The 25,366-nt window shown below is 38.6% G+C and overlaps 1 protein-coding gene across 1 annotated transcript; it reads right to left on the bottom strand.

Moving 5' to 3' along the window:
• Positions 1 to 366: 366 nt before the first annotated feature.
• Positions 367 to 22,473, bottom strand: ATP6V1B2 (ATPase H+ transporting V1 subunit B2). The gene is made up of 14 exons (XM_069485184.1): positions 22,312 to 22,473; positions 15,639 to 15,694; positions 12,350 to 12,448; positions 11,518 to 11,611; positions 11,319 to 11,396; positions 10,662 to 10,801; positions 10,241 to 10,342; positions 9,800 to 9,897; positions 9,142 to 9,265; positions 7,055 to 7,205; positions 5,505 to 5,587; positions 4,693 to 4,797; positions 3,707 to 3,836; positions 367 to 1,803 (listed from the first exon to the last, which is right to left on the bottom strand). The coding sequence occupies exons 1-14, from the start codon at positions 22,445 to 22,447 to the stop codon at positions 1,664 to 1,666; spliced, it is 1,536 nt and encodes a 511-aa protein (XP_069341285.1). The 5' UTR covers positions 22,448 to 22,473; the 3' UTR covers positions 367 to 1,663.
• Between the last annotated feature and the right edge of the window lie 2,893 nt (positions 22,474 to 25,366).

Raw genomic sequence — 25,366 nt, forward strand, 5'->3', positions numbered from 1 at the left:
TTATGGGAAGCAAGCTTTGGCTTTCTTCAATATATATTTAATTTTATAATTACCATCTTTCATTCATAGCAGGTAAGTTCTAGAGGTCCTGAAAATGTCTGAAACAAAGAATGCTATGGGGCACTTGCATTACAGGAACTCTTGGCCCTGAATCAAACTACGGCATGTTGTAAGAGCTATTACTGAGAAGAGCTTGAAACAGCAGCCTGGAAGACAGAAGGGCATCAAACACGGGCCATGTCCCTGCAATACCGGGGATTGGTTCACAACACTGGTTATGATGTTCAAAACTGAACTGAAGAGACGCATTATTATATATTTAATTCTTGTTGCTTTTCTGATTAGAAGATACAGAGTCACTTTAGGTAACTTCCATTTAATTTAACATTTATTTTCATTTTATATCCAGATATCACATTTTCTACATTAAAATATAATCATGCTGCCTCCCCCCACCCCCTAGACCCTCAGAGAAAAAAGTGAGGAACTTTACACAACTTGAAAGATGGAATGCACAGAGTAGAGAAGTTGCTATTGCACCCAAGTCCAAGTAACAAAGAACACAAAGAGACAAAACAGCAGACAGGGCAGAACTGCATAGAAGATAGCTCAGGGCTTGCACCAGGGAAGAGCAGGAATTAATAAAACTCTAAAGCTGTTAAATGCAATCACTTGTGCCACAGATTACCCTGAAAAGGTAGAGACAGGTCAGAAAGCAGAACCAAATCGGGGATTTTCCGAAGGCTGCTGTCTAACAGAGTTTAAAATATCCATAAACATAAGAGCTTTCACTTCCCACCTTGCCTTCGGCATCTGGTAAACACTTTAGAAACTTAAACCACTGTTAGCACAACAGAATGTAAAATGGATATAGGTTTTTCTTTCTTCTTCTTTTACTGTACCCCAAGCAACAATTCTATTAGCTATTTTAATCATGTGATTTCTCTGCATGGAAACCCGGTAAATAACACCGAGACAAGGCATCTTGCTGCTATCAGGTAAATGCCAGCTGTGCAAAGGTTGCATGATTCTGTGTGTTACTCAGAGGGAGCACTGTAAGACACAGGGGTCCCAATGCATGTTACTAAAGAGGAAAAGGAAACTCCTTTTGCTAATCTATTCATTGTACAAGAAAGAGCAAGTCGACAGTAAAAACTATCTGCTTAGAGCAGCAGCACAGACCCACAGGGACATGACCACCCAAAAGAAAACACTCAGGAAAGAGCCTCTTGGTGGCTCTTCTGAAAGGAGATTTCTTTCAGGCCTGATCTTGCCCCTAATTTAAAGACCAAAACATTGTAACTTCAGACTGAAACTGTCCAGGGGGTTGAGAGGTAAGGTCTAAGAGACCTAAATAATGAGGACATTATTGCCTAACTAACTACACCACTATGTACAAATACATACATCAATAAGAAAACTCCATCCCTGCAGCTACTTTAAACAAAGCACTGAAAACCCAGGTTTTATGAATAGGGGATATTTTAAAGTCTGTTAGCAGTTTAAAACATTGCAACACTGGCACAATATGTTACCTATTCTTTGTTTTTAATTACAGGGTAACACGGTAAACTCCAACACAAAGGTGGGGCTGGGGGAGAAAGGCATAAAGAAAACAGGACCAGTATTTCACAAGAGGACCAAGCCAGTGAGGCGGCAGCAGCTAATGCTTGGCAGAGTCTCGAGGGTAAAACTCGCTCAGGGTGCTCTGAGGGATTCTCTTCAGCATTTCTTTGGGGAAGATTCGGAGCAGTTGCCAGCCGATGTCCAAAGTCTCATACACAGTGCGATTTTCATAAGGACCTTAAAAAATTGAGATTGAATTAATAAAAGCAAGGGACTTCCAACTTAACAGTGTGAGCATTAAATATAAAAAAGGAAGAAGTTAGGACTCTCAAGACTAAATGAGACTGAATGTGGAGATGAGGGTACGAACAGTAAGTCCCACAGGGAAGGAGAGGAAAGGAGAGGCCCGGGGGCTAGAGGCGGGGAGGAGTCTAGGGGGTGGGGCTGGGGCTGGGAGGTTGATGTGGGCTTTGACAACTGAGTGGGATCACTGAACAACAGAAACTAGACTCAGTGTTCTGTCCAGAGGTCAATGAGAAAAGCAGTCTCTCTAGAACAAAGGTTTGCACAGGAGAGAAAAGGCTGAATTTGAAGACACTAGCACAAACATTTGCAAGTCCTTCAATGTCAATCGAGCACCCAACCACACGCACAGGCCTGTGGTTTTCAAAGTTGTTGTAACTATTTCTAATAGCAGAATCATCCTCATCCCCCAAATAAATTTTATTCTTCAACCAAAGAATCAAGAGTGGCTGGAGTTCTGGGTTCTTTTCTCTAGAGAAAAACATTTTACTTTTTAAGGTATTGAGGTTCTGCATTAAAAAAGAAACCCAACAATCATGTATATTTTGGGGATTTTAATATTAATAATGCATTGCATAACAGAAAAGCACACAAATCCTAAGTGTACAGCCTGAAGCATTATTCCAAAATAAACACACATGTTGTAACTACCACTTAAGTCAAGAATAGAATGTTACAGCATGAGCAGGGGTGACGGGAGAGACCAAGCCAAACAGCTGGAAAACCCGACACACACTACGTAAAGGAAACCAGCATAGGCTGTTTTTAGTAGAGGGACAACCAATAAAATGAATAATAAAGCTGCCCTGGCAATGGTACACAGGGAATCAGGAGACTGGTCAAAATGCTGGCACCAGCGGCCACGGATGATGGGACAAAGGCTGGACCAGGGCCGTGAGACTCAGCGTGTGGTCTGATGCAGCGGTCAGAGACCAGCAGCTTCCGTATCATCCAGAAACTCAAAGAAATACAAAATCTCTGGCCCCAAGCAGATCTATTGAATCAGAGTCTGCATTCTAACAAGATCCCCAGTTGAGTCAAAGCATATTAAAGTATGAGAAACACTCGACTAAGGTATTATAACGGAAACAAAATCAGAATAGGGTAAAATATTTTGAAGAAAAACAACACAAGTTCATAAATAACTGATCACCTGGGAGTAAGTGAAGAAGGTTAAGAATAATACCCAATGATTAAGCTCGGGTTAATCAGGACAATGGTCGTGCCAGGAGCAGACAGAAACTGCAGAGAGCACGGCGGCACTGCTAGGCAGGAGGCGAGCTGGGAAAGACCTTTGGTTCTGCCCATACTGAGCCTGAGGGGGTGGTGCAAAAACAATGACAGTGTCCCTAAGGCAGCTGGAGCTGTGGGATTAGAGCAGTCCAGAGTCCCCAGCATGGTGAAAAGTCAGTAATGGGGGAAAAAAGCACAGCAAGAACAGGTAACTGAGTAAGGAGCAGGAACGTAAGACATGGGAAAAGGAGATGAAAACAGATAATCAGAAAAGTCCTCAGGCCTCAAAGCCCCCAAAGCCAAAAGAGATGGCTGTCGAAGAAAAGTGATGAGGAAGGACAAGTGGCAATGAGGGCGGCACAGCACAAGGCCAGCTAGATGGTGGTTTGGGAAAAAAATAAGACAGTGGCTAAATAACTAGATAGGCAAGTTCAGATCTCCCCAAGGTGTTCAGAAGGCAGAAGAGGAGCCAGAGGGTTGGGAAGACCTCCTCCTCTAATCGGAGGGATACTGGACAGAGACCAGTGTAAATGCTCGCAGAGTGGGAAAGGCCAAAACCACATGAGGCTTTGTATGTTAGTAGGAAAAATGACAGTCTTCTTACCCTGAGCAATAAAGTTCCTCTCAAACTTCTGCAGAAATTCCAGGTAAAGAAGATCATCTGAGGTGAGAGCTTCTTCTCCCACTACAGCTTTCATGGCTTGTACATCCTTCCCAATCGCGTAGCACGCATACTGAAGAGAAGACAGGCTTGTATGAGTGCACAGAAGATTTTATAAACGTTAACAGTAACCTGGGATATAGAAATGCACTGCTGTAGTTTTCTTCACGAGAGACCACAGAAGGAATGCATGAACACAATTCACATAAGCTCATGTGAAAGTACCAGAAGGACTTTGTAATAATATTCTTCCTCGGAGAGGAGCCTTCAGGCATGCAATACAGAGACATTAACAACATTTTACAGAAAATACACTTCCTCAATATGTCAATGAGCTCACAATTCATAGAGCATTTGAAATTGAGAACTCCTACTTAAACCATGGAGAAATTGCTCTTGAAGTTCCATTCAAGAAAAATATTTGTGCTATCAACAGGTTTGTCATTTCTACTTTATGGTCAAAATTGTTTTTATTTGTGTTTGGTGTACAATCTCGTGACTATAAAAATCAAGGATTTCATGTAATATATGAAACTGTATCTCTTAGTGTTCTGGTGATTGGTTAATATATTAAAGCAAGAAATATATTAGATCATACTTTCAAGAATATTCTACATACTTATTAAAATTATTAATAAAAAATTAAAACCATCTTATTGCTTGTTTTATTTACAAATTATGTAGCATTAGACATGAGTTTCAAGCATATTATTTTTAATATTGATTATCTACATCTATCCTCAGGAGAAAAAGATTGTTTTGATTCTAACAAATGAGTACATATTTTCCATTTTAAGCCTAAACTGAAATTCTACAGGGATGGAAAAGAGAAAAATGATAAGGGAGAAAGGGAGGTATTAAGACTGCAGAAAGAACAAACTGAAACAGGTATTCATTTCTTTCAAACACCATTCTTAGAACACACGTACCAGCTGGTTGGAGACATCGGCATGATCCTTTCTGGTCATACCTTCTCCAATAGCGGACTTCATTAACCGTGATAGTGAGGGCAGCACATTAATAGGAGGGTAAATCTTAGGTAGAAGAAAAAAAAATACTGTATTTAAGTACAAAAATTCAAGCTTTACTAGCAGTAAAGAAACATTTGAAAGTCATTATTGCCCCTTAAATCACATAAAACTGCTATGTTTGTTTTCTACATGAATTCTAATATCTTTTCCTGGAGAGAAAAGGTAGTAAGAAACACATTATAGCATTGTATTTCTTTTGAGATCAAATCCAAAAAGGTGTGATTTATAAAACAGTTCAAGACTGTTTTGAAAAACAATTTTCAACATCTGCCTGGTAGGTAACTACCACATGAGCAATTCTGAGTGGTCCTCTGAACTCTGACTCAAAAAATCATACCCAAAATAAAAAGATTAACAAGAATTTTACCTAAAAGCTGATTTTAAAAGCCGCATCTATTACAGAACTATCAAAAATCTGTTTTCCTACTAATAATCAGGTTGGTGGATATACCATTATGGAATAGAATACCCCCCCAAAATTGAGATAACAGACTCTATTTTAAGGCACAATAAAGAAAAGTGATCATTGTTAATTCTGGCTCTCCACCCACACCAGAATTTTAGTATACAGAAATGACAATTTTATAGCCATATTAAAAACAATTCAAATTGATACTTTGAACAAAATTAATTCCTAACAGCAAAATCAAAGTCACTAAGGAGAGATGAAAGATCTATAAGCTCTACTGCTTTGTTCCAATGTCAGTTACCTGTCGGTTGTGCAGCTGTCTGTCCACATAGATCTGCCCCTCCGTAATATACCCAGTCAGGTCAGGGATGGGGTGAGTGATATCTACCAGAGGAAGACACATGATGTTAAACTTGACATTTTTAGTTCATGAGTTTTAAAGCGGCCATCTCATAGAACCAAACCCACAAGAAGTCAATCTGTACTACTTATAGCATTACCCAGAAGAGTGTTATTAGAACAATTTTCTGTGATGATGGAAATGTTCTGTGTCTATGCTGTCCAACAGCGTGGCTGCTAGCCAAGTGTGGCTATTGAACACTTCAGATGTGGCTAACGAACCTGGAAAACGTACTTTAAATGTTATTTAATTTTAATTAATTTGAACTTAAATAGCCAAATGTGGCTAGCGGCTACCATATTGGCCAGTTTAGTTTGTCTGGTTACAGCAGTTAGACGTGTGTTGGCACTACGAGGTACACAGCTACACTCATAAAAAAATACCCCCTCTCCTAGATACGTGCTCTCCCCTAAAAATATAAATAAAATTCTATTTTAAACACAAAATTCCCTTACAGAAATTTACCAACTTGATGTATACTGAGAGAATATTCTTAGAACTCATAAGCTATCTCAGATGGACGTACAACATTTCACCATGCAAAATACAGGGATGCTAGACAACGAAAGCAACACTATGCAGGTCACACAAAGCAATACGCTTCTAAATCTGTTAAATTGCATTATTTTGTAGCTGCTCCCTTAGAACGAATCATTTTCATGTCAGAGGCAGTGTAGCATAGAAGTTAGTGTAACTTATGAACTCAGACCACCTGAGTCCTAATCCTATCACTTCCTAACACTGACAGATTACTTTACCTCCCTGTGCTGCTCAGACTACAGCACCTGCCTCCAAGTTGCTACAAGGATCAAATGAGTGAATACTTATAAGGCACTCAGAAGAGAGCTCAATTACAAGTAAGTTATAACTGTTTTTGAAAATATCTTGTAAAAGTGCTTTTTAAAAACTGGAATAAGGACAAGAGGAATTCTGAACGGTCTCACCCCAGGGGCCACCCTGAACACCCACACAGATGCACTGCGCTGTGTGTGTTCACAGACACAGTAAAAAAAGTCATTTCTAACCAGCCCTTGGTTAAAAATTTTCCTCTAAAGTCTTGTGGCATTTACTATCTGTGCTCTTTGTGTGGCACTTACATAAACAATCTTAAATTCCTGGTGCACAATACATAACATACTCAGTCCCCAACTAGACTAACTTACATTAAGTAGAGAACACATATTCTTTTTAAAAATTCCTTACATTTAAAACAGCAGGCACTCAATAGTACCTAATAAATGGAAGTGAAAAATTTAAATTAAGAAGAAAATTGGTCTTCCTCCACAAAAAGGATGATAATTATGGGTTAGTTTCAAATGAAAAATTTTATTTAAGCACAAGTAACTAAACTCTCAAAAGAATTTCGACCTAAAAAAGGCCAATGGTCTTCTCTCTTAGAATCAAAGTCCTTACAGTGATTATGTCTGCTATACACAAAGATTAAAACTTACCATCGTTAGGCATGGTGAGAATAGGGATTTGAGTAATCGAGCCATTTCTACCTTCCACTCGCCCAGCACGTTCATATATTGTGGCTAAATCTGTATACATGTAACCTGGGAAGCCTCGTCTACCAGGCACCTCCTCCCTGGCTGCTGAAACCTGACAGCAAGTCAAGGAGAACATCACACACCAGAATTTAACAAGTAAAGCTTCGTTAGAACATGTTTGTTTAAACATGCCAAATCAACAAGCTGAAAATCCCATCCTGTTCATTTTAAATACTGTCTTTAAGAGATGATTTTTAAAAAATCTCCTAGCAACACAAGTTCGAATTATTCTGCAAAAAAATGTTGACAGTGGAGGACCAGTTTTTTTCCCCAAAATCATATTGCTGTAATATAAATTTTCAAATACTTTGCTAGAAGAAAATCTGCTTGCAATTCTATAAATCAGAGGAAGTTAATTTTAAAACTGAGAAAAGATTCGTAGTTCACAAGATTTATTTCATGCTGTGAAGCTAACCATATGTACGTAAACTAATCCCAAAAAGGTCAAAAGGGAAACAAATGTATACCAGGAATCATCTGTTGTACCTTACATACTTATTTAATTTAATCCTCACGACAACCCTATAAGGAAGGTTGGCTAGAACCAAGGGTCAGATATAGTTTCCCAAGATCACAAAGCCATTTACACTGCATAAAATAATAATAAAGTGGTCTTTCTCTTAGAGACACGCATACTGTAATACAGGCATACAAATTAACCTACAATCAACAAGAACCCTAAAGTATTATTAAATGCGACTTCTAAATGCTATTTTGGCACCTACGAGAGCGTGCTATGGCAGCGCTACTCAAAGTGTGGTCTACAGACCAGCTGTTACAATGTGCAATGAGATAATAGAGAAGGCAAGATAAGCATTTAGAAACTTTAGCAGAATAATTTTATCTTGTTAGAACTAACAATAATTTTAAAATCTGGGTTTGTAAATTATACATCTTTTAAAAAATTTCACTTTTCTAATAACTAATTTTTATTGTATTTTACAAAAGTATTGGTCTTTGATCTATGACGGAAAAAATAGTCTTTTACCAGAGTTAGTCTGAAATAGCAATTTATCAAAGTGAGATATGGTGATGGATCTTAGGGGATTTTAAGAAGCAAGCAATTTAGATAGCATTTCTCTTCAGAAGTTCTATCCCTTTTTATATGCTTAAAAGAATAACTTACTCAAAATTTTAGTAATTTATATTAGAACACCCCAAAACCTCTGGGTAGTAACTGCTAGAATCTTCGTATTGTTCCTAAACAAAGATTGGGTTTTCTAAAGAAAAAAGTTCTGAAGAGAGAATTGCCAGAGTATGGTCTTTGTTTATTTAAATATTAACATCATTAAAAATGGAATTGTAAAAAGTTAAAAATTGATAGTCTGGACAAAGAATTTTCTGGAAGAGTAACTGAATAAATAGCCTGTATTGTTTACTCCTTTTTATAATCTTTTTTTTTTTTTTTGAGACAGAGTCTTGCTCTGTTGCCCAGGCTAGAGTGCTGTGGTGTCAGGCTAGCTCACAGCAACCTCAAACTCCTGGGCTCAAAGGATCCTCCTGCCCCAGCCTTCCGAGTAGCTGGGACTACAGGCACTCACCACAATGCCTGGCTAATTTTCTGTTTCTATTTTTAGTTGTCCAGCTAATTTTTTCTATTTTTAGTAGAGACAGGGTCTCGCTCTTGCTCAGGCTGGTCTCAAACTTCTGACCTCAAGTGATCCTCCTGCCTTGGCCTCCCAGAGTGCTAGGATTACAGGCATGAGCCACTGTGCCCAGCCTTACAATCAGTTCTTAATCCGTGGAGACACTGACAGTAAGATAAACAGGCTAATAATTTAAATCTCATCCTCTAATCATTTCTACCAAGTTGACAGAAAAGAAGTGGTATTTTCCCTTCTGATTAATTAAGGTATTCTACTAATATATGAGCAATGAGCTTAAAAACATGATTAAAGAAAAAAGAAAACTTGCAAAGGGACAAGATAGCCCTGAAAAATCAACCCAGTTTGTTTAACTGACAGGGAAAAAAAAAATAAAACACTTACCTCTCGAAGTGCTTCAGCGTAAGAACTCATGTCTGTCAGGATAACCAATACGTGTTTCTCACACTGGTATGCCAGAAATTCCGCTGTGGTTAGAGCCAGGCGAGGAGTGATGATCCGCTCAATGCTGAAAGGGAACGTTAAATCCTAGGTCACACAAACCAGAAGGCCAAACCCAAACGATTCTGGAAATAATAGTACAGTTCCCCTTTTAAAGTTTTAAATAAACTGAAGAGAATAAAGCAATTTTTACTTTAAAAAGTCTTAAGTAAGGCAGTTACTTTATAAATTTCTCAGAGCTACACAGCTTCTCAAACCAAGGGGAGAGTGTGTAGGGGGAGGGGAGGAGGGAAGAAAGAAATGGAAGGCAGATTTCTCAGGTAAGAAGAAAAACTGCGTGCTAGGTAATTCATATGTATGATCTCATTTAGTACGCAAAACAAATGAGACAAGTATTTGTCACATTCTATGAGCTTCAGAGCCTAAGTAATTTGCCCAATGCCAAATAACTACCAAATAGCAGGGGTGGGAGTGAAACACCGGGTTACCTCATTCCCAGGCCCATATGTTTTCATGACCACATCTTACCTCTCCCTAGTCTTAAGTAACATTTTTGACCCTGGGTCTGGGCAAACAAAAAGAAATAGCTCTATTTACTTACGTTGGGTCATTAGCCAAGTTCAAAAAGAGGCAGACATTGTCCATTGAGCCATTTTCTTCAAAGTCGGATTTGAAGAACCGGGCAGTTTCCATATTTACCTAAATAGCAATGATTTTGTTAGTGGGGGGAGAAGAAAAATTCTCATCATTTATTTATCATGAAGGCCAAGCCACACAATCTAAAAGTTTCAAGTACCAAAAAAACTGTCACAAAAGCCAAAGAGTAAAGAAACTGTTTGGGGCACAAACAGTATTATACTTAAATTTCAAATTAGTCAAACGCTAAATTTTAATCCTTAGTTTGGCCAAAATGCCAAGTTGCAAATTCTCTACCTGGAGATAAATTCAACTATGTATGTGTAGTTTACTACATTGTTCTAGTAACACAAGCAATTAATTTTATATGTCATACTATAAAACAAATAAAAAACCTTATACTTACACCCATAGCAGCAAATACGATTGCAAAATTTTCTTCACTGTAGTCCACTACATCTTTGGATTTCTTTACCAAACCAGCCTGGCGACAGATCTGAGCTGCAATCTGTAGAGGATTATAAAAGAACCGAGTTGAAATCTAAAATAACATTTCTACAACTAAATAATTTTTATCCTAAACTTTTTGGAATTGTAATCATACATGAAACTGGGAGGTTTTAGGGGACTTACCCAACAAAACTATTTTGTATTTTTTGAGAAGATATGCAAGGGCAAGAAAGAAGACATATGCATGGACAAAGATTCAAGGTAATTGTATTACACAAACAAGAACTTTGAGTATTTATTTTGAAAACCCTTTATTTCTAATAACAGTGATACATTTAGAAATTCTTCCCTGCTAAATTTCAGATCCTAGTTCTCACCTCATTGTGCGGTAACCCAGCAGCAGAGAAGATAGGAATCTTCTGCCCTCTAGCAATACTGTTCATGCCATCTATAGCTGAAATGCCGGTCTGAATCATCTCCTCTGGGTAGATTCGACACTGAGGATTGATTGGCTGACCTAATGCATTTCCAAAAAGAAAAAATTTAATCTGTCTGCACAGTATTCATCAATGGAAGTAGAAATCAAATCAAATTTAAAGGAGAAAGCAACAAGAAGGCCAGAACTGTATAAAGCATTTCTCTCTATTCTTAAAAAGCAGTTTACTTTTAAAATCTGAAACTTGAAATAATTTTTACCTTTAGTCTTTTGTAGACTCATAAAACATACCATAGCAGAACTCAAGTTCCTAAAGTGAAATAAAGCTATAGCAAAGAGGAGAGAAATCCTAATTTCAAAGTTATGGTTTTACCATATTTATTTCAGATATAGCCTACATATTTTATAATATCTTAAGATATTACATAAAATTATAAGGTAATTTCTAGAAAAAAATTAATTTATGAAATGATTTATAATCTATGGAGAGCATTAGTTACCTACTTAAAATGTATCGCAAAAATCACTATCTGGCAACGGTACGAGATAGACAGAGGCTATTTTCTCTAAAACACAGAAATCTATCTACTAGCCTTACCCATGATATCAAGAAAGTCTTCAGCCAGTACAACAGGACCTTTGTCAATGGGTTTTCCTGATCCATTGAATACCCGACCTATAAAACAGTAATAAACAGTACGCGCAGACCATCAAATACTCAATTTTTTAAAACCTTATGAAATATGTTTAAAAGTGAAACAGATTTCCGCTCAGAATGAAGAACCATATCCATTTACCAAGCATATCCTCAGACACTGGTGTTCGGAGAATATCCCCAGTAAACTCACAGGACGTTTTCTTGGCATCTATACCTGAGGTCCCTTCAAATACCTATGAATAAAAAGAATACATCAGAAGGGTAAAAGAAACTTAGATGGTGGGCACTTAAACTGCCCTTATAAAGTAAGATACATAAATGTATACTACTTTTAATATACCAGAGAAATCTTTATGGTGATGAACCAAATTATCAATTGTAGACCAAGGGTCACATCTGCAGGCCAAATTCCATTAGCAAGCTAAGTATGTTTTTTACATTGTCAGAGTTATTTAAAAAAAAAAAAGAAATACGCAAAAGAACTCATGTAGCCCCATAAACTTTACTCTCTGGCCCTTTACAGAAATTTTGCCAACACCTCAGCTAGACTAATTTTTGGGGGAAGATGTTATTTGAAAAAAACTATCATTTCCCACAATGAGATAACATAAAAAACCAGAGACTGTAAGAGACAATGTAAAGGAACAGACTCGGATACAGTTTTGGTTTCATCCCACAATCAGTGAGTGAACTCTGCTTTTCGGCTTTCTCGTTCTATGTTATTATTTCATTTTACTCATTAAAAAAAAAAAAGCCATTTTACCAGAGGAGTTATTGGACTAGAGTGGATGTAGGTGGCTGACACTTTGGGTAAGATGACACACAATAATAGTTTTTTTTCCCCCTTGCAACGAGTAATCAACCTCCAAAGATACTTATAAAGTGATCATTAGAAAAAAAACAAGTAGTGTTCCTTAGGTATTTGCTGTTATAAACAGTTCAACTTGCCAAGTTTTTAAAGTGGTGCTCACCTGAACCACTGCTTTGGAACCACTAACTTCTAGAACTTGCCCACTTCTTTTTGTGCCATCTGGTAACGTCAAGTGGACAATCTCAGCATATCTGGGAAACTAAGCAGGAAAAAATAAAGGATCAATAACCAACATTTTAAAAGCTCCCCAAATTACTCTATATGCTGTCTCTACCGTGGCATGTCTGCATGTGCAATTCCTAATCTCCAACACGCTCAGGTTTATGCTGAGAGAGTTTATAATATCCTCAGGTAGTTTAAATCCTTACAACACACATCACTGACACAAATACTGGCAAATACAGCATAAGGTACAGAGAGAAGATGTTTGGAAAAGATGTTAGGAAAAGATTATTCCTAACAAGCCCCTTTCAACCACTCCAGAGTGTATGTTAATGCAGTGACTTTTGAAAACTCCTAAGGAGGTAGGGAAGGGAGGCTGCCAGGGGAACCAACCACCTGATTAGAGAGTTGGAACTTTCAGCCCCATCCCCTGACCTCTGGAAGAGTAGTGGGACTCACAATTGACTTGATCGCCAACAGCTAATGATTTGATCAATCATGCTTAGGTACTGAAGCCTAAATAAAAGTCCTAACCGAAGAGGTTTGGAGAGTTTCTGGGTTTGAGAACAAGAAGGTGGCCATGTGCTGGGAGGGTGGCCCACCCCAGCTCCACAGGGAAAGAAGGTCTTGTGCTCTGGATCCTGCAGGATGTCACCATATGTATCTCTTAATCTGGCTGTTCATTTGTATCTTTTAATATATCCTTATTTAATACATCAGTAGTATTAACAGTGAGTAAACTGTTCTCGTGAGTTCTGTGAGCTATTCTAGCAAATTACAGAGCTTGAGAAGGGAATCTTCAATCTGCAGCCAACGCAGACAGTAGCTGTGGGTAATCTGGGGACCCATCACTTTTGATTGGCGTGTGAAGTGGGGGACAGTCTTGTGGAACTTAGCCCTTAACCAGGTGAGGTCCGCCCCAACTCCAGGCAATTAGTATCAGAGAACTAAGTTAAACTGTAAGACACCCAAAAATGGGTGATCGCTGAAGAACTGAATTGCTGCAGGGAGAAACCCACATACCTGCTGTCAGAAATGAAGTACCTACTGAGAACAGTAGCAGACAGGACACTGGAGTTTTCCTTTCACTGACTTAAACCAGAATGTTTCTAGAGTCTCCTGAGTATGCTGTTTGTTGTAGACTGCAGGGGATACTCACTGAGGTTAAAAGTTGGTTCTATTCCTTATTTTCTGCAAGGCTTTTTGTAAAATGAAATAAGTAATCTTATGAGATACTTTTTCTGTATTTATTGAAAAAAGCATAAACCTTTTCTAGTTTAATCCATGAATGTGCACAATTATACTGATATATTTTCTAATATTAAATTATTATCTTTGTATTACTGGGATAAACTCTACTTTTGTCATATTCTTGTTGATTTTTAACAGATATTTTTGCTAACATCTAACATGTGAACATATTTAAGAATTTTGGAATCTGTGTTTATAAATAACTATATTTTTCTTTTCTAGTATGATCTTTTGTCTGGTTTTGGAATCAAAGATATGCTAACTTCATAAAATGAGTTGGTAACAGGGCTTCATCTTCTTCTATTCTAACTAGCATGATCCTTGATCATATGTGTACGTTTTAAGTTAAAAACAAAAGCCAAAAATGAAAAACAACAACAACAACAAAAAAAACCCACTCTAAATCTCATGGTCTAAAGCCATTTTTTCTACAACTACATAAAATTTATTTACCTTACCTGGAACTATACCCCAAAGTAACACTCATGAAGCTTTTTTAGCTCTCTCAAAATTACTTCCTCAGAGTTGTTTTCTAAGTCCGTCCCATTACTGTCTCTCATGGCGCCCTAATTCACCCTTCACAGAGCTTCCTAATCACACATTTACGTATTTAGACTCTATCTGCTTCTCCACTGCCCTGTGCTCCACAGAGGGGGGCTCTTTCTCATTTCCCCCATTATGTTTTCTGTGCTAACCTCAGCACTTAACGCCACTGAAACTCAAATAGTTTCTGAGCTGTATTTCAATAATACACTAATATAAAAATTTCTTACTTTAAAAATATGACCCCAAATTTTTATTTAATAAAGAATGTAGAAAAAAGGAGAAACAAAGCTTCCTAATAATTTTCCTCAAAAACTAAAAGTGTAGGCTCTATTCTTTCCCAAAACATGAATGTGCATCTATGTAAATCTTGTACAACTTGGGTTCAATATACTGAGGCTTTGAATCAGTCTGCAGCCTAGCGTGAAACTGCGGCTAGGAAGTAAAATTGCTAGGCTTAATCCTGAGATTAATTTATATAGGTACCTTGTCACACACACAGTTTCTCTTAGCGATAAAGCAACAATGCACTTTGCCCTTTCTTTTAAGAAATGTTTCTCAATGTATTTTCTATTTCCAGAGGAGTCACATGCCAAACACACACCCATCATTAACCTCTCTCAACAAACTAGTAATTATGTGCTTCTCCCCCAACCCACCTCAATGACCAATGCAGAATTATTGTTCTAGAAAGTATATTATATAAATTACTTTCTTGGAGGGTATTTTGATCAGACAGCTCAGGCAAAAGGCTTAGCGCCCAGGGTATCCAAGTATAAATCATATTCTATGCCTCTCTAAGATAATAATTCTTAGGTGTAAATCTGGCTAAAAAACACGTAACTAAAGGACTTACAACAAACAGAATAAGTAAAAACTATTCTTTGCTTTAAGGTTTTAGCCATTATTGAGATAATCTGTTCTTGTACATTCATTATTTGAATATCAATGTCAAGCCCTCAAAGATAAAAGATATACTCAAAGATAAAAGTAACATTGTTCATTTACTCAAGAGCTTAAAATTTAGTGGTAAAGATAAATACTGTTTGAAAAAAAAAAAACTATAACACATGGCAGTCTATGACAAGGACCATAAGATACCATATATCTGTACAGTACTCTACAGGTTATAAAACACACTCATAAATATTATTGTTGGTTTTTCCCCTAATAAATCTGTTAGGTAGGATTAACTTTTTTCTTTTTTTAAGTTTGCAGATGAGGGACTCAGGGCCACAAACAGAATCCATACCAGATCCAGTACTGGAATCCAGCTTGTGGCTTTTGGTCTAAAACTCTTGTCTCTGATATAACACTGACATTCAGTCCCAAGAATGACTTAAAAATCATAACAAAAATCTAAAGTGTATTATACAAGACTTAATGCCACGTTTTTAACTACATAAATAGATCATAACAGATAGTGGTATTACCTTAACTTGATCTAAGATCACTAGTGGACCATTGACTCCTGATACTGTCTTGTATGCTGGAAAGAAACACAGAAGAGTCAACTTTTGTCAAATAGCACAAAAGCCTAAATTACCTCTACTTTACCACACCTATTGTAATATGAAACACAAATAGCTACAACACTTTTCAGTGAACTTGCAAAATGTCTGTCCCTATACAACCTTTCATAACCCACCCTCATTCAACCAAAAACATTCTGAATCCTTACTATGAGTCATTGTTCTAAGCACCCAAAATACAAAAACAAGGCACTGAGGGACAAGACTCTGCTCGTTCAGTATCATGTGGGGAGAATGTGATGAGATAAGGGCTCTCACCTGAGAAGCACCGAGGGTTTGTGGGAGCACAGCAGAAACAGTAACAGTTCCCACCACTGAGAGAAAAGGAAAAGTTGTATAGAGGACGTGGCAATTAGCTAAGTTGATCAGGAAGAGAAAGGGAATCCTTATGTTAAGCAGAAGTGACAAAATTCACAAAGGAAACTGAGAAAATGTAGTCTGCAAGGTAAAAAGCCATGATTAAATGGGTACAAAAAGGAGGGAGAAAGAACTGCGAAAGAGGGAGTGGGCAATGGAAAGCAAGGCCAGGGGTAAATGAGTATCCTTTAAAAAAGTCAAATGTTACCACCAGGTTAGAGTTTGATATTTTCTGCTGCCGCACCCTAGGAATAAACTGCTAGTCTACCCTCCAAGTCCCTCATTTTAGAAAGGAGGTAGCCACCCTTCAACCTTAACCATACCTATGTGGCAAGTGTAATGGTAGTTACGCATAAACAGAACACTCAGGGGAGAGTAATTCTAACAGACAACTTCAGAATTCGCTCAATTTCATAATCAGAACAGCTGAAAAAATACATGCAATCAATTTTTGAAGAAAACTTACTACAACGTTTAAAATAATTTACATGAAACTGTCAACCAACTAAGGATTTTTCACTTGCTTGATTTCTTTTGAGGTCTCATAACGAGCTTGGACAGAGATTCCTAGCACAAGTATGGACTCCCAAGAATGAGGAAACCATTTAATAACCAGTCTGTCCACTGAAGGGGCTTCGGAATTTAAAACCACAATTCCTTCAGCCTAAGCACCTAACAGCCAGGAAGCAAGTGCCCTGGGACAAAAGCTGGGACAGAACAGGTCAGCACTATCAGAGCTTCCATCTTTCTTTCATACCAATAGGACATTTATATCCAGACATCAAATACATTGGATACATTGTAACTGAATACATCAGTAATTGTACTGTAATTGTCAATGGAGGGTTTTTTTTAATTTCATCTTAAATAAAAGGCAAGTCACAAGTTTAAAAAGTAAGCTACTTGAATGGATGGTAATATACAAGGATTAATCATTCCCCTAAGATTACTAGAAAGACTCCATTTGCCACATTTTCTGCCACTTTTATGAAAACCCTTCCCCATTGTTTTAAAATAATCTAAAATTCTTTAAAAAATTCTAACCTTTTAAAAAAACTACTTCATTTTTCTCATTTTAAAAGACTCCCAACATTCCATTTTTCAATGACTTCCTAAAATTGCTAAATGGAAATGGAAAGTGAGCTACAGTAGAAACACGTTTTCTTGAAACCCGATTTTCAGAAATATAGAAACAGACCTTTTCAAAACCCTTACCTAAACAGTTGGGGTGGGGGTGGCAATCTAGTTTTCATATCTATAAGAAGCTTTGTTTTGAGTAAAATGCAACATCAATAAAATCTTTAAGTTCTTAAAATTCTCTTTACTTTTTCAACAAGATTGCATCTCCTTTGAACTTCTAATCTGTACAGCAACAACACTTCCGAATCTCATGTTTAAAATCCAAGCTCATTCCAAACTACAAAGTTTTACCAGTCACGAGCAAAAGCATGACCAAGAAAAAGAAGTGACAGCTTTTCCTGGAAACAGTGAATCGAGCTGACTTCTACCACAGAAGACAAGATTCTACTTTATGAAGAGTCTCTAAATTTGCAACAATGTATACAGCCTTAAAAAAATCCAGTAGGTAACCCTGTAAGCTAACTGATTAATGTCAACACACATTTAATAAATACTGCTCAGAATTTCTCATTTAATCTCTGTAACTATTATTACTCCAAGTTTTTGAAGAGAAAAATTATTCTCAGAGAAATTAAGTAATATGTTCAAGGACGTGAACTTATATAGTCTGGCTCCAGAGTCATTTATTCATTAACTCTACTGCAGCCCAAATTCTAAAACTGAACTGGTCATTTTTTTTTTGTGGTATGATACACTCTTGCACTTAAAAGAATTAGGAAACAACGCTACTACGAATAATTTCACAAGTTTGCAATTTTAGCTATGTAAAACAGGTTTTCACTATTTAATACACTAGGCAATATTCCCTTGTGTCCACATTCTATCATTACTGCAAAATAATCTTTCTCCAGTACGGTCATAGCCGCTGGAAGTGTTTAAGCAGAGAAGGGAGTAGCTGATGGAGATGCTTGAGCAGTTTCCTAGCACTGAAAACCATGAAAAGCACAAGAGGACCAAGGAGACCACTTCCAATACAAATCAGAAGTTAAACATGATTGATTCGTTTAAATTCAACTGAAATATAAAAACTAAACTAATAAATAGTATAACTCAAACTAAACAAAAATACTACCAAACTTTACATTTGGAGCTTCATGCTTTTACAGAGCATCTTTGGATAGGCTATGTGATTTCATCTTCACAAAACACCGTGAGGTTAAGCGCTATGGTTTGAATGTCCTAAAAAACTCATGTTCATACTTAATCCCCAATGTGGCTATATTGAGAAGTGGGGCCTTTAAGAGGTGACTGGATCCTCAGGGCTCTGTCCTCATGAACAGATTAGTTCATCCATGGAATGAAGGGTTACCATGGGAGGGGCTTTACAAGAAGGGGAAGAGAAACCTGAACTAGCCCCTTAGCATGTTCAATCCTCTCACAAGGTGGCACCCTGGGCCATTGTCAGGACTCCATAGAGTCCCCACCAGCAAGAAGGCTCTCCCCAGATGCAACCCCTCCACCTTGGACTTCTCAGCCTCCAGAACTGTAAGAAATAATTCCTTTTCTTTATAAATTACCCAATTTCAGGAGTTCTGTTATAGGCAACAGAAAACAGACTAATACAGGAGACAAGGCTGATACACCCTCTCTTTACACATAAGGAAAGTAAGACCCTGATAAATTTGTTTTTATATTGGGGGGGGCAGTCCAGGATTCTAACTGTTTTGTTTTTCTTTAATTCTAACGTTGTTACTCTATGACTCTATAACTTTTCTGACTTTAGTCCTCAGTATAGTTAGAAAATATGAAGAACACACAGTTCCTAGCCCTTGGACTGCAGGTGGGTACTAAAAAACAATTTATATAAAACTATAGCTCTTGTCCATGATATAACTATTCCCAAAGAAAACCACGCAGAGAAAATGATACCAAACACTACCTTTTATCCCTCAACAATATTTATCCAGCCTTCCTCACCATTAACAGTCCAAAGCAGAGATATCTGTGTAGAATCCAGCTGTCAAGGACATTAAGTTGCTCTCCCAAAAAGGCAAAACCCATTTACAAGTTATGTAAATTATTTCTATTTACCAAAATAACGACCACTCTTCTCTTGAAAATTTCCAAATGAACAAGAACTTGAGTTCACAGGTGCATATATGGGGGATAATCAGAACTTCTGACAACATGGTACATATATGCTTATACTACATACTTAACACATCTTGCAACCAAAAAGTCTTACCTTTGATTCCGAACTATCAAGCAGAAAATAGTTACAGAGTAACACTTAAAAACCAAAATCCACATAGATTTTAAGGAGCACGTATTTTATCAGATGACATCCTCTTCCTCCAGCAGGGTAAGAGATTGTTCAACACCACTTAATGATTGTGAAATATTCAAAGGAAAATTTGACTGCCATTGCACAATAACAGTCCCAGTCCTTTAGCCTCCACCTTATAAGCAAAACAAAAAACCCAGAGCAGTCATCTTCTATTGTGCAAGAAGGGTAGACACTCACACCCTGACCAGTAGGCAACTGAGGAAGAGGTTCTAGAAAAAAGCAAGAAGTCAAAGTTTATTTGACTTTTTGCTGGGGCTAGCTTTGCTTTATGAGGTAAGAAAGGTTAGTTCATCTAGAGTCTTAGGAAAAAACAGAGATCACTGAATTCAAAATATTTAGCATCCAGAAGCTCTATGTAAAATGTTGAACCTTTTCTTTTAAAAGAAAATCAAGTTTTCACTCCTCCTGACCTTAGAAATTCAGCTGAAGCGCTCAAGATAACTTCCCAGTTTCAAGCCTATCTTGTTTTCCAATTCTTGTTAACATTCTTATAATCCTGAAGCTGTTTTTATACAGGATCTAATTTGTATAGTGGAACTGTTAATATTACTCCATTCTTTCACTCAAAAAGCATACCTTACTAACTATGATTACATATCACCTTAGATGGTATCATCAATCTTTACAATTAAGAGGTTGATCAATATTTATTCAGAAGCAATTAAAACTGTTGACTAGAATAAAAAATGTGGCAAAATAGGAAAAAGATGATATTTGGATGCAGTTAGTTGTTAGCCTAAGAATGATATGATGATATTTGAATGCAGTTAGTTGTTAGCCTAAGAATATCATTTATGCCTTTTTTTAATTTTTAAATTTTTTATTTTTTATTTTTATGCTCAGTATTCTCCCTAACATCATCTATACCTTTTAGAATAACTCACATACATAAGGGAAACTCAGCTCCACCAGCTCCCTACTGATTCCATACATGTCAAGAATCTATCCACTAAACCATTAGATCAAGGAATTTAAATCCAAGTCATACAGCAATTACAAGACACCTTCTTTGTGTCAGGCACTGTGCTAGGCACTGGGGATGCAAAAAGGATCCCTGACCTCTAAAGGTTCAGTTTTAAGCACTATACTGCAACAATTTTGTCAGGAATAATTTCATCCAGAGAAATTCTTCAGCCACTGACTAGGCACACACAGAACATTGAGAAATCATACTCATCTCTCTTAACGACTTACAACCTTAATCATGGAGTACTCTTTAAACAGTATTTCAGTCAAAATTCTCTGAATTGGCATTGAATAATTAAATGGCAACAGACTATTGCACCCTTATAACCTTTTTCTAGAGGCACCACTAATGTCCATCTGTTCTGCCCAAACAAAAGCAAAGCATACAAATGCAATTCGTAAATGACAATTTGTCATTCTTAGGTATAAATTTACCGACAAGGTTTATATAAGAATGCAACATCTGTCAATTTCCTAAAACACTTACTCAGCTCATATAAACCCCCAACAGGCATTCTCTAATTCAAACAATTCACAGTGTAAAAGGCACATCTCAGCAATCCACAGAATCAAAAGTGTTTTCCTTCTTCCTCACACTGCAGTGCTGTCACATGACCCAGTGACAGATCAGGTTGGGATTAGTCAGACTTCAGATGGCCCAGACTAAAACCCATCATCTGAAATTCTTTTTCACCAATAAGCCACCCACAAACAGGCACTCTGGCAACTAACGAGTGTAAATGCAGTCTCACCACCTGGGGATACATCAGGTGCTTTCCCAAGTTTTTTTTTTTTTTTTTTTTAAGTCTATTTCCAGGGCTAATCCCCAGTTTCTAAGGAAGTTGTGGAGACGTTTGATGCAACACAACTGTATTCTTTAGTAATCAAGAACCATTTCTTTTGGAACTGCTGAGCTGTCCACTTAAACCTGGTTTATTAAGGCCTTTTTGTAATCACAGCAACGCTTAAGCCTATGCCTATATGCTATACATGGGCAAAGTTGCTTGGCTTCCCTAAAGAACCTTGCACTCAACCAAGTTTGCTTAACTGGTCAGTAATGGAAAAAGCAACGGTAGAAAAAGGCGCAACGGGAATTTAAAAACCTGGATTTTTAGTTTAGTTCCTGCTCTGCCAATAATTAAGAGCCTGAAGCCTGGCGAGTCCTACCCCTCCCAGAACCTTAGGCTTCTCACCTGTAAAACGAGAGGGCTGGACTAGATGACCTGCAGGGTACTTTTCAGCTCTAGCGTTCTCTGATATCTAGGTGTCCTCCTGTGGAGCAGCCCCTCCACGGAACGACAAGCCACATCTCCCTCTGGCTGCCGGCCTGACCTCCATCCACGAAAGGCCTGACCACGTCAGCGATGGCACTACACCGTCCGCCCTCGGCAGGAGCTTAAGACCTGCCCTGAGGTCCTCACCAGCGGGATGGAATGGATGGGAAGGGGCGTTGCTTCGACCCCTAGTCATCCAAAAGAAGTCAGGGGAACATTAAGATCGGAGTAACAAGAAGTGGCCCTCAGAGACAGGAAGCAAGTGCCTGAGAACGCTCCAGCCTAGGGAAGTTGGAGAGGGTAGGGAATAGCCAGGAGCCCACCAAGCCTAGGAAAAAGTTCCCGCTGGTGCTCCTGCCCTCGGCCCACTTCACGGAAACGTAAGGTGCACGCAAATTTCCTTCTAGAGAAAGACATGTGGGTCAGAGTCGGGGGGGACAAGGGGGGAAAAATAAATCCCACCCCCCACGCGCTAGCTAAGCAGGTGAGTGGGAGCAAAGGGCTAGGCTAAGGAGCAAAGGCGGAATGCGTCTTGCTCTCTGATACTCACTGAGGCGAGGCTGGGAGAGGTAGTTCCGACTAACCGCGAGCGCCTGCTCCCGAGATCCCACCACCGGCCCGCTGGTGGATACGGGTAGCTCGGGCGCGGCCCCGTTCACAATCCCCCGCATCGCCCGCAGCGCCATCTTGTCTCCTCCGTCCCGACTGGCCCAGCAGCAGCGCCGCGCAGGCGCAGATATACCAGGGCGGCCCGCGCAGCCGGCTCCGCCCATGCGCGCTGCGGAGCCCCGGCCTCGCTCCGCCCCCTTCGCGGCTCACCGCCCTCAGCCTCGTGACTCGGCCCGCGTGGGCGCGGCGGGCGCGCGCCGGTGGAGGAGCTGACCAGCGTGCTGGGAGGGCGGGCGCGCGGCCGGGACAGGCGTGAGGGAAGCGGGACAGCGACAGGAGTGAAACGGGGAAGGGAGAAAAGGGGGGAAAGAGACACAGAGGACGGGATAGAGAGAGAAGGAACGCAAACACGTACAAGAACAGGTCAACGGATGTCCGTTTTCCAATACCCTTTCACGACATCGAATGAAGAAAACTCAAGCTGTGAAAACCACTTTGAAAAGTCCAATATAAAAGCTATTGCAGTGATTATGAACGTAAGGTACGATATGCCATCATTTATGTCTCCTCACTACCTTTCTACCCAATTCATTCACTCAGGTAACCATTCAACAAACACATATTGGCTCGTTTTAGGGTGTGGGTAGCGGTGTGAAGAACGAATGGGAACAGATTGGAAAACCGCTTAAAGGATGGAACTGATGTAGGGTGACTGAGTAGCTGTGCAAGATGACAGACAGCCCGGGCTCGAGGCCTGAGCAACTGAGCTGATGTGACGCTGTTGACAGGGTAGAAGAACTTTGCTGGCGTTGGGAGAAGACACGGAAGACTGTTCTGGTCTGGGATCTGTTAAGTTTCTTGTGGGATATCCAGAATGCGGTTTCCTTCCTTTCTTTCTTTCTTTTTTTTTGAGACAGAGTCTCACTCTGTTGCCCAGGCTAGAGTGAGTGCCGTGGCATCAGCCTAGCTCACAGCAACCTCAAACTCCTGAGCTCGAGCTATCCTCCTGTCTCAGACTCCCGAGTAGCTGGGACTACAGGCATGCACCACCATGCCCGGCTAATTTTTTCTATATATATTTTTAGCTGTCCATATAATTTCTTTCTATTTTTAGTAGAGATGGGGTCTCGCTCTTGCTCAGGCTGGTCTCGAACTTCTGAGCTCAAACGATCCGCCCACCTCGGCCTCCCAGAGTGCTAGGATTACAGGTGTGAGCCACCGCGCCCGGCCTCTTTCTTTCTTTCTTTCTTTCTTTCTTTTTTTTTTTTTTTGAGACAGAGTCTCACTCTGTCACCTGGGCTAGAGTGACATGGCATCAGCCTAGCTCACAGCAACCTCAAACTCCTGGACTCAAGCGATCCTCCTGCCTCAGCCTCCTGAGTAGCTGGGACTACAGGCGTGCACTGCCATGCCCGGCTAATTTTTTCTATATACTTTTAGTTGTCCAGCTAATTTCTTTCTATTTTTAGTAGAGACAGGGTCTGGCTCTTGCTCAGGCTGGTCTCGAACTCCTGAGCTCAAACCATCCTCCTGCCTCGGCTTCCCAGAGTGCCAGGATTACAGGCGTGAGCCACCGCGCCCGGCCCCCGCAGCCCTTTTGAACCACATCACTGAAGCAAGCGCTCTTTAATTATGAGTGAAATTGAGCATCATTTAGTATATTTCATAATTACAGAAAAAAGGCAAAATAATAGGAGACACCATTTTGATTCATGAGACTGACTATAATTTTTAAGTTTAATGTCTAAAGTTGGCAAGTATAAAAGAAAGCAGGAATTTTAACATTTTATTGATAAGAGCATAATTGGTATGAAATTTGGAAGAGTAATTTGACGGTATCTCATTCAAATATTTCTGTGCTGGAAACTTATCTTTAAAGAAAAAAATATTTATATACACAGTGTTTGTGACATGTTTTCAATTATATATAATACATTATATTATACATCATATAGTATATATTATTATATTATATTATATGCATGAGTATATTGACACAGATATTCAATGAACATTTTTGTGATAGTAAAATCCTAAAAATAATCTTAGTGCCCATTTATAAATTATAGCCCATCCAGTCAATGCTATTCCTCAGCCTTTCAAAATGAATGCAGTGGAGTCTTAAATGTTGAGATTAAAAAACAAATAAAAAAAACCCCTCCGAGACACATTATTAAATTTAAAATGAAAAAGCAATTGCAAAATGCTATGTAGAGTAGATTAATTTATGAACATTTACATATGTTATATATAAAAATATGAGAGGGAAAATTTTACTTTTAGTTTAATAACCTTTGTATGTAGTTCAGTCTTTTAACATATGTTCGTACTGATTTTTTCAAATACAATATATGACAACTTCCTTTGTAACAAAATTACATACCAAGTCTTTTTATGCCAATTTTCACAGTAGTAGGTAAGTTTCAGATATGAGTATCAGACTGTTAGTCATCTTTATAATTTTTATCCTATTATTTTAGGAGTAGTTCAAGAATTTTACTTTTTAAAAAGTTTTCTTTAACTTTCTCCTCTGGAGACGGGAATCAGTTATGGTCTGTAGTGCATAAGCAGAATAGTAACCTCAACATTTAGTTAACAAACATTTGTTGAGCAACTTCTTATGTGTACTGGGCACTGTTCTAAGTCCTGGAGATATACCAGTAAATAAACAAAGTCCCTGTCCTCATAGCACGTATATGGGGCAAAAAGTCATAAAACAAACATATAAATAAAGTGCCTACTGGTGACAACTGTGAAAAGAAAATAATAAAACAAAGTCAGGAGTAAAAGAGTGATCAAGATGGAGAGAAGATTTTCATAGATGATGTTGATCAGGGAATGCCCCTCTCCGTCACCTTAGACCTAAATGAAGACAGAAAACAAGTCGTGGAAACTCTAGAGACACGTGATACAGGCAGAGGGAAAAACAGGTACAAAAGTCCTGAGGCAGAAGGAGGAAAATGGGGCTGGAATGTACCAGACTAAGCAGAGAGCAT

The sequence above is a fragment of the Eulemur rufifrons genome, chromosome 12 (assembly GCF_041146395.1).
Source record: "Eulemur rufifrons isolate Redbay chromosome 12, OSU_ERuf_1, whole genome shotgun sequence".
Classification (NCBI taxonomy): domain Eukaryota; kingdom Metazoa; phylum Chordata; class Mammalia; order Primates; family Lemuridae; genus Eulemur; species Eulemur rufifrons.